At 41.4% G+C, this 9,896-nt stretch overlaps 1 protein-coding gene across 1 annotated transcript in view; it reads right to left on the bottom strand.

The window, feature by feature from the left end:
- Positions 1-644: 644 nt before the first annotated feature.
- Positions 645-9,896, bottom strand: part of Prkx (protein kinase cAMP-dependent X-linked catalytic subunit) — a 27,246-nt gene continuing 17,994 nt past the window's right edge. The window contains exons 4-9 of the mRNA XM_055607398.1: positions 7,555-7,674; positions 5,653-5,748; positions 3,117-3,174; positions 2,155-2,232; positions 1,632-1,780; positions 645-1,364 (exon numbers count right to left, since the gene is read on the bottom strand). Coding sequence (XP_055463373.1) covers positions 1,655-1,780; positions 2,155-2,232; positions 3,117-3,174; positions 5,653-5,748; positions 7,555-7,674 — 478 coding nt within the window. The 3' untranslated portion in view covers positions 645-1,364; positions 1,632-1,654. The remainder of the gene's footprint in view (positions 1,365-1,631; positions 1,781-2,154; positions 2,233-3,116; positions 3,175-5,652; positions 5,749-7,554; positions 7,675-9,896) is intronic.

Consider the following 9,896-nt stretch of genomic DNA (forward strand, 5'->3'; position numbering starts at 1 on the left):
GCCCAATCAAGGGTTTTTAATTGGAGTTTTAGGATTGGAGTCAGCTTGCAAAGTGTTTTAGGAGCATGTGGTGAATACATGTGTGCATGTGATCTCCCCATGTGTGTTTAGAATTAAGGCAATGTTTCCTATGCTCATTTTACATTATTTCCTACTTAATAGCAAACATCTATTCACAGGACTTGATTATAATTCTGAATTGTATCTCCAGTGTGTTTGTTTGAGGTACATAACCCAGTTATTTTGCATATCGGAAAGGGCTAAGAAAGCTCACGAAAAACACAGCTCTATACAAACTTTCATAAACATTCCCAGCCTGAAACCTGAGTTTTCACGTATGAACATGGCTGGGAGAACAGAGCTGAGTTTGGTAGGAAGAAAAGGTCATTTACAACAGAGGAGGGGAGGAGGTTGAGGGATGGATCCTTAAAGTTTTCTTTTGCGGATGTGGATCATTTTGTATTATCATAAAAAGGCAATCTTTGCACCCAGGCTGCCATGTGGCTAATGCTGTATGCAGAGTTCTGGCTTTACTTTTAGAAAGGATTTTTAAAAATTTTTTATATTAATTATAGTTTATTCACTCTGAATCCCAGCTGTAGCCCCCTCCCTTTTCCCCTCCCAATCCCACCCCCCTCCTTTTTCTCCCCCTATGCCCCTCCCCTAGTCCACTGATAGGGGATGTCCTCCTCCCCTATCATCTGACCCTAGCCTATCAGTAGAAGGGATATTTTACTGAAAATGTCTAAACTGAAAGATTCGGGGAAAGCCACACATTTGTGCCATATCTGAATGAGGGTCTGCAGGACATGTGGCTTTCTAAGTCTAAAGTGACCAGAGAGGAACTAAATACACAAACAACAACTAAATAAACAAATGACTGAAAAATGAATAGAAAGGCATTTTTAAAATGCATATACCACACCTTTTTTTTTTTTTTTTTGCCTGCAGGGAAACATTTTTCAGAAAGCCTTGAAAAATGAACATGTCACAGGCACATCAAAGTACCAACATGTCCAGTTTGCACAGCTTCTGACACACTGACAGCTATAATCAAATGGGTCAAATTCAAACTTACAAAGTTCAGTAGAGAAACAATCAAACAAACAAAAACTAAATCCACAGCACAAACACAAGACTCACAAATAAAGAAAAAAAAAATCTACAACTCAACAGTTTTTGCATACTTCCCACTGGGCATGTTTCCAGTTGTCTAAATGAGGTCCTAACAGCATCAATCCCGTTATCCTTGCAGGAACTGTGGATACAAACACCACGTCCTTCTAGTTTCACAGCAAGAACAAAACAAAACAAATAACAAAAATGGTTCTGGTCCTCGGTGCTGCACGGAATTCTTCAAGCTCCTGCCAAAGGGCGGGGGGGGGGGCGGTGATGGGTCGTTAAGCGATTGGCAACACTTATTACCGACTTACCTGTCTGCCAACCATACATAGTAAGAAACCCTGCAGACTGGCTACCTCACCATCCTCGCTTGCACTGACTGTATTTTTCCTCAACTCCATGGTAAACTCAAGGCTTTCTCCTTGGCTATCTAACACTCTACCTTGAAACTCAGAAGAAACACCACCACAACCACCACAAAAAAAAAAAAAACCTCACAAAAGTTTCACCTTGCAGATGTGGGTTCTTGTTCTCAGAAATTTTTGAATGTTTCTAGTTCTTTGTCGGATACCGAAGGGGCTTTGTCCCACTCACTCTCTGGGTAAGTCTCAAAGTTGGAGGTGTCGCCATCACCTGATAACTTAGGCACAATGGGTGGCTGAGGGTCACACAAAATAAATAATAAATAAGTAAGTAAATAAGTGAAACACAATTAGAAAAAACTGTGAAGAGGTTGGACACTTTTGTTGATTAACAATAATGTTTTCGTGGCTCACAGGGCATGAAGTGACACTAGGCAGCCGAGTGGGGACATGTAGTGACCGTCACTTGGAATGTAAATTTTATGAGGGGCTGAAGGCAGTCAGTCACATGGTATATATAAACACAGATGTACATAAAGCACTAAATAAATGAAAATAAATCTCTAGTAAATTAATGTGTAAGAATGAGACAAAGAAGTGGGAGCTTCCTAGGCAGTTAGGACCAGATATGAAGCTGTTCATTTAGTTCAAGGGTATATAATATTCCCACCTTCAGTTTCCTCTGTGGCACTGACTCCCAGTCTACACCCCGGAACCACCGATGCCGCTTGATGTCTTCTGCTCCATTCTTGAGAGGAAACAGAGACACTTAGTAAAAAAGCATTTGAAAAAATATGGTACTGTGTGTGTATGTACCATGTGTAAAATCTTTCTCCAACAGAACAGTTTAAAAATATAAATAAGTGGACAGGTGTGTTAGTGCATGCCTTTAATTATACAACTCTGGAGACAGAGGGAATTGGATGTCTCTAAGTTTGAGGCCTGCCTAGTTTACATAGATATTTCCAGGATAGCCAGAGCTATATAATGAGACCCAGTCTCAAAAATAAATAAATAAATAAATAAATTAATAAATGAATGAATGAATGAATGAATGAATGAATGAATGAATAAGAGCAAAGAAATAAAAACGCTAAAAGCTATCCTCAGCTACACAGTAACTTTTATTCCAGTCTGAGCTATTTGAAAACAGCACAACAGGCCATGGTAGTGCATGGCTGTAATCCCAGCACTCTGGGAGGCAGAGGTAGGCAGTCTGGTCTACAAAGTGAGTCCAGGACAGCCAAAGCTACACAGAGAAACTTTGTCTCAAAGTAAAAAAACAAAAAAACAAAACAAAAAAAAACAAAAAACAAAAAAAAAAAAAACCAAAAAAACAAAAAAAAGAAAGAAAGAAAAGAAAACAGCAAAATAAGGGTCAGAGAGATGGGTACTCTTTCAGAGGATCTGGGTTTGGTTCACAGCACCCATATGGTAGTAGACAACCTCATGTAACTTCATGGATCCAGGTGCCCTCTGGTTACCAAGACAGATAATGTACCGACATAGTATATACACAGAATTAATATAAATAAACCAAAAAAATAAACCAACATTGAGCATGGTCCAGGATCCTCTGAGTAGATGACATCATCATCAGTGTGCAAATTGGAACACTCTAGCATGACTCACCTTCATGTTGCCTAGGCGCCGTGTCCTGTCCACCACAAGCAGCTTCTTAATGAGGTCCCTGCATAAGCAGAGCAGATTCCACTTGGATCCGGAAAATACCAGACCAATGTTGAGTGCAAACCCCCTTTTACCCCTCTTACAGTGTCCAATGTGGGAAAAGGATTTATCTGGATCTGTGGGGAGTAGGACAGGTAGGCAGCTTGCACCCTGGGCTCTAACTCCTAACAATGACCTTCAACCCTTGACCTCTGACCTCTGCCTCCTACATGCCAGGGCTGCAGACTAGCATTCCATTTATACCGTGAGGGATGGGGCCCAGGTCTTAGGGCATGCTAGTGCCAGCTGGGCCACCAGCACGCTACCCACTGAGCTAATCACTCTGCTGACTGAGTTACAAGCACTCTAAGCACCAAGTTACAAAATCTCTATCAACTTAGGTATAAGTACTCTTCCCATAGAGCTACAAGCACTCTGCCCACTACGCTATAAGCACTCTATACATCAAGTTACAGAAGCTCTACCAGTAGAGGTATAAAGCACTCCAGCTACTGAGTTGCAAGCACTCCACCCCACTGAGCTACAAACCCTCCATCCAGTGAATTTCGACTGTAACCCTTTAGCATTTATCTATCCTAGTATCGTTCCCTCCTGTAAAAATCATGAGGCTGCTTTGCAGGGTGCACCTGTGTTCATTTATACAGTTCTGTATGGGAAAACTAAGTTTACAGGCTGCACACACTTGCTGAATGAGATCCCAAACGTCTGCTACTCTCCTGTGTTTTATCATGGATAAAACAAAGAATGCAAAGGATGGTGAGATGTAGTAAATCAAAAACTTGGAGAAGTTAAGGCAGGATAGAGATGGAATTCTGTAGGGGTGTGTGTGTGTGTGTGTGTGTGTGTGTGTGTGTGTGTGTGTGTGTGTCTGTTTGCACTCAAATACCCTGCAATCCATAGCACCTATAATAACACTCAGCAGGGACAATAGCTCAGTGAATGGGTGATTGTAACTGAGTGGGCAGAGTGCTTGTTGCTCAGTTCCTTGAGTGCTTATACTCAGTGAGTATAGTGCTCACCCAGCCATGGTTTCCATTGGCTGCATCACATACCCTGGCTACTGGTGACACAGGTCTGTCACCCTGCCTTTGGGAGGCTGAGTGAAGAGGACAGAAGTTCTGGGTTATGTGAGATCCTGATTCCTAACTTACTAAATGAAAAAAAAAAAAAAAAAAAATTGGAAATTCAGCAGGCTCATTTGGGATAGAAAAGTTTCAAATCTGACTACATTCAAATCAAGGAAATATTAAAGGTATTTATATATTTTTAACCTTTTTTTTCTTTTTCACTAAGTTTGCCATAATCTTCATCAAATGCACGGTCAGCATAAATACTGAACAAATGTTTTTAAGCCATATGTTGACCTTTAAACATTTTGCATGCAAGAATTCTTCATAAGTGAAATTTCAGTAAAAAGAGAAAAAAGAAAAACATGAAAAAAAAAAAGAAGAAAAATGAACAGTTCTGGAGCCATAGAGGTTTATTCGCATGAGGTCTCCTAGTTCAATAAATAAACCAATGTTATCAAAATACACCATATGTCTATATAGAACTGTCTCAAAAATTTATAAAAATATTTCATTTATACATAGAAATGATCATGGAGAAGAACTTAGGGCCCTAGGGTCTCCTTCAAGTTCCTATTTCCAATATCTTAACTTAGCCCCTCTTCTTAATGGTTTCAAGAAAAGTTTAAAAACTTTAAATAAGTTAAAAAGACAATCTAGAACCCCTGCACAGATGTAGCCCATGGCAGCTCAGTCTCCAAGTAGGTTCCCTAGTAATGGGAACAGGACTGTCTCTGACATGAACTCAGTGGCTGGCTCTTTGTCACCTCCCCCTGAGGGGGAGGAGCCTTACCAAGCCACAGAGGAAGACAATGTAGCCATTCCTGATGAGACCTGATAGGCTAGGATCAGAGGGAAGGGGAAGTCCTCCCCTATCAATGGACTTGGAGAGGGGCATGGAAGGGGATGAGGGAGGGGGCTTCAGCTGGAATACAAAATGTATAAACTGTACTTAATAAAAAAAAATTAAAAAGTTAATGAATAGGCTGGGTATGGTGGATGCACACCTTTTATCTCAGCACTCAGGGGGCAGATCTCTATGAGTTCAAGGCTAGTCTGTCTACATAGCAAGTTCCAGGTCAGCTAGGGCTACAAAGTGAGACCCCATCTCAATAATTAACAACTATAAATGAAATAAGTGGATAGATGGATGGACAAAGTGATCGCTTACACAGTTGGTTCCAAACGTGCATTAATTTCAATACCATCTATCTCAAAAGTAATGAGATATGTAACAGGCCTTTTGAATAGTAAGTTTCAGTAAAATGAGAAAAACTGAAATGTTTTCTCTTCCTGGAAGAAAAAAAAGGACTGACATATTTGTAATGACTCAGAACCAGGAGTGTGTGCTTGTTTCACAACGCTTTGAAAACAGACATGAGGACTGGGCAGGAGACCACGAGACCACTTACTTAGAGGTGAAATCCAAGTGTCTGGGAAAATCTATTTTGCATGCAAGAATTTTCTGGTAAATCCCAAATGGGTTGTCATCGAAAAATGGGGGAAACCTGTCACAGAAAGAAGCATGAATTTTTAGTAAGGCATTAATACAGAATTGTGTCTATTTTGTGCCTATTATTATTATTTTTGCCTCATTAAGCAAAAATAGTAATTCATGTCAAATGAGTCACTGCTCTACAACTGGCAACCTGGCATCTGAAGACAGATAGGAAACAGTCTCAGAAGATAGTATAGCCATAGGAGGACAGGGAAGGGATAGAAAGTCCTGATGCTCCCCAAAGAACATTGGTTTAGGGCTTCCTCTCAGCAGGCGATAGAAATGACAGTTAAAAACCTTCAAGGTGCAGGCTTAGTGGAAGGAAGTTAGGTTACTGTAGATGGGCTCTTCAAAAAGACACTGGGACTGCAGGCTCTTCTTCACAATCACTTCAATGTGAAAAAATAATTTTCCATTGATTCTAAAGCATTTTCGTGTGTGTGTGTGTGTGTGTGTGTGTGTGTGTGTGTGTGTGTATACATATATATGTACATATATGTGTGTGTATCTTAAAATTATGCTATGTATTATAAACTATGTGTATATAAATAAATGTGTCTTTATATATTATAAATTTTAAGGAAAATACACCTCATGGATTATTCACACACACATACAAGATACGTGCAAATTTTCCAGAACGCATGACTGGGACATTACTTGCCTATAGGGCATCTGCCTAGAGAATGAGTGACAGATATTGACATGAGCTCACCCTGCATGAGGATAGCCCTAAATGCAACGACAGTGACCTCATGAGAGACAAAAAAAGGAGATGCCGACCCAAAGGAGAAAGCCATGTGGTTATGGGAGTAATGGCACCAAGCACACCTGGCACCTCCAGTAGCTGGAAGACTGGATAGATGGATGGATGGGTGATGGATTAATGGGTAGAAAGGCGAATGGATGAGTAAATGGATGGGTGTATGTGTGGGTGGTTAGATGGATATATGGATGGATGAATGAATAGGTGGATGGATGGATGGATAGAAGAATTGATAGATAGGTGAATGGGTGAATACATGGATGGGTGACTGAACAGATGGATGGATTGGTGGGTTGGTAGGGAGATGCTCCCTCTTGACAGATCTTACACTATTTTAGTAAAATCCTCCTTCAAGCTTTTTTTTTTTTCCTACTTAGTTTGATCCATTAAAGATGAACTTTCTTTTATCTAGCCACCAGAGAAAAGCCCGTGTGGTTGGGAAAAGTGTCACCTCCCCAGAGGAGCAAGTGACTCTCTAGGTCTACACAGGTGAACATTGCCATGGTACTGATATCCAATTCCCACAGCTACATCTAGGTCTGCAAGCATATTGCTTTCAATGTTTACACAATTTTCTCAGATGTATACTAGACTCAGTAACCCTCAGGAACAACCAACCTTCCTGTCAACTCGGAGACAAAGACAGAGCCCTTCACTCCATTTTGTGCATTCCCTTGCCAAGAAAGGAAATTTAGGGTGGAAAAACATAACACAATCTTGCCTTCCTCAGATGCTCAACCATAACTACTTACTAAGTTGTTTCTGGTTAGTGTCATTTGTTTACCTTGGGTACTGCTCAGCATCAGTGTGTCATCCCATGAATAAGATGGATGTTACACATAAGGAACTACGGATGTCAATAAAAGTGTAAAGTCTTGTTTGAGCAAACTAAATACCCAGTCACCCTCTAAATCCTGACAGTAGGGTATGTGAGTGTATCCACATGCCAACTGTTTGCAGACTAAGGAGAAAGGAGATGCCAAGGTACTGTATGTAATGTGAAGAAGAGACCATGTGCATGCAACTGCATCTGTTGGGAGGATCACTCACCCAGACAGCATCTCGAATATAAGGATGCCCAGTGCCCACCAGTCCACGGCTCTCCCATGACCTTTGCTCTGAATGACTTCTGGAGCGAGGTATTCTGGGGTCCCACAGAGGGTCCATGTCCTGTGGGGGTGAAAGAAGCATCAATCTGTGAAACTTGAAAGGTGCTATAACATACAGTGATGAAGACCACATTGCAAGTATGTCCTCTGTAAAAAAATATTAACCTCTAGCCATATAGGTTGAACATTTATAATGAGAGAAGCCAAAAATACTCCTAAATCTAAAACTTTCTGAGTATCAACTGATATGACAAGTACAATATTTCATAACATGAAAGTATTTGAGGCACAAGTCATATTTACTGTGGGAGGACCCATTCCCTAGACACGGGGAAATTGTGCTGTGAGCTTTAACTGTCAACTGACTCAACCCAGAATTCCTTAGGAAGGGTCTCAGTGAAAAATTTACCACAGCAGACTGGCCTCTGGGCCTAAGTACATGAACCTGTTCCATAAAACTAAAGAAACACAAGCTTGGAGTGTTTAATATGACTCGGCTGGTATAGTGTCACACAAGCCTAAGATCAACCCACAGAAAAAGTAGAAGGAGCCAGACAGTTGTGGTGCATGCCTTTAATGCCAGCACCCAGAAGGCAAGAGGCAGAGGCAAGTGGATCTCTGAATTGGAGGCCAGAGTAGTCTACAGAGTGAGTTTCAGGACACCTAGAACTACACAGAGAAACCCTGTCTGGGGTTGGGGGGAGAAATGTATCAAGACAGATAACTGTCCAAACACTCTATAGACACAACAATACTACTCCTGATTCTAGGCTCTTTGCTTTGGTTTTAGCCCTGGCTAGCCTCAAACTTGCCCACCTCTTACATCACAAGTATGGACCACCATACCCAGCTGTTCCATCTATGTTGATAACATAAACTGACCCTGTAATTACATGCTCTTTGCTGACTTACAAGCATTAACTTACATATAATTTAGTTAACGGACGCATGGTAATTTTTTTTGGGGGGGCCTCTGCTAGTACTCCACATGCACCCACATACAGATACACTTAATTTAAAATAAAAATATTTAAAAAGTAAGCAAAACTAAAAATAGTAGAAAGAATACTAGGGAAGGAGAGAGTGAGAGGTGGATAAATCAATATGCAGTATTAATCATTTTTAACATTAGTGACAGGGTTAGGAATGTGTCTCAGTTGGTAGAGCACATGCCTGGTGTTCATTAGGCTCTGGGTTCACTTTGCACCATGGCATGGAGGTGGAGGAAGTAGGATCAGGACCTCAGTTTTTGTGTATTTAGAGACAGTGTCTCAACTCAGTGATGCCCCTGCCTCTGCTTCCCATGTGCTAAGATCATGAAGCCAGTGTCAAAAATCAAAACAAACCAAAAATCAAAACAAACCAAGACCTAAAGGGGACAGACGCTCCACATGGAGAGCAACAGAACCAAAATATCTGGGCCCAGGGTATTTTCTGAGACTGATACTCCAACCAAGGACCATGCATGGAGATAACCTAGAACCCCTGCACAGATGTAGCCCATGGTAGTTCAGTATCTAAGTTGGGGAACAGTATCTAAGTAAGAGGAAAAAGGACTGTCTCTGACATGAACTCAGTTGCTGGCCTTTGATCACCACTCCCTGAGAGGGGAGTAGCCTTGCTAGGCCACAGAGGAAGATAATGAAGCCAGTCCTGATGAGACCTGATAGGCTAGGGTCAGAGGGAAGGGGAGGAGAACCTCCCCTATCAATGGACTTGGAGAGGGGCATGGGAGGGGATGAGGTAGGGAGAGTGGGATTGGGACGGGGTGAGGGAGGGGCTACCACTGGGATACAAAGTGTATAAACTATAATTCATATAAAAAATTAAAATTAAAAAGAATAATAAAAAGTTAGAACTGGGGGCCGGGGTTGGTGGGGGGGGGGGGTGAGCGGTATCAGATGGGTTTGGCTTTTGGTGCCACCTAGAGTCAAGAAAGTTGCATGACAGTGAAAAAGTTCCAAAAATCTGGGATTTTTTGCTTATTTATTTTTAAAATTCTCCCTATCCCTCCCTTCTGGGATGAGGACTCCATCCTGCCCTTCCACCAGCTCCTGTGGTGCTAAGAATAGAACCCAGGCCCTCATGTATGCTAGTTAACTGGTATACCTTGAAGCTCTATCCTCAGCTAAGTGATCTACTATGAATCTACAGCCTCAGACTTTTTATTGTGTCCTCATAGGAGAAAAAAAAATTAAAACCCCATTTGAAAGAACAAAGAACTCTCCTTCCTTCCTTCCTTCCTTCCTTCCTTCCTTCCTTCCTTCCTTCCTTCCTTCCTTC

This window comes from Psammomys obesus, unplaced genomic scaffold, assembly GCF_907164565.1.
Source record: "Psammomys obesus unplaced genomic scaffold, mPsaObe1.curated_primary_1811, whole genome shotgun sequence".
NCBI lineage: Eukaryota > Metazoa > Chordata > Mammalia > Rodentia > Muridae > Psammomys > Psammomys obesus.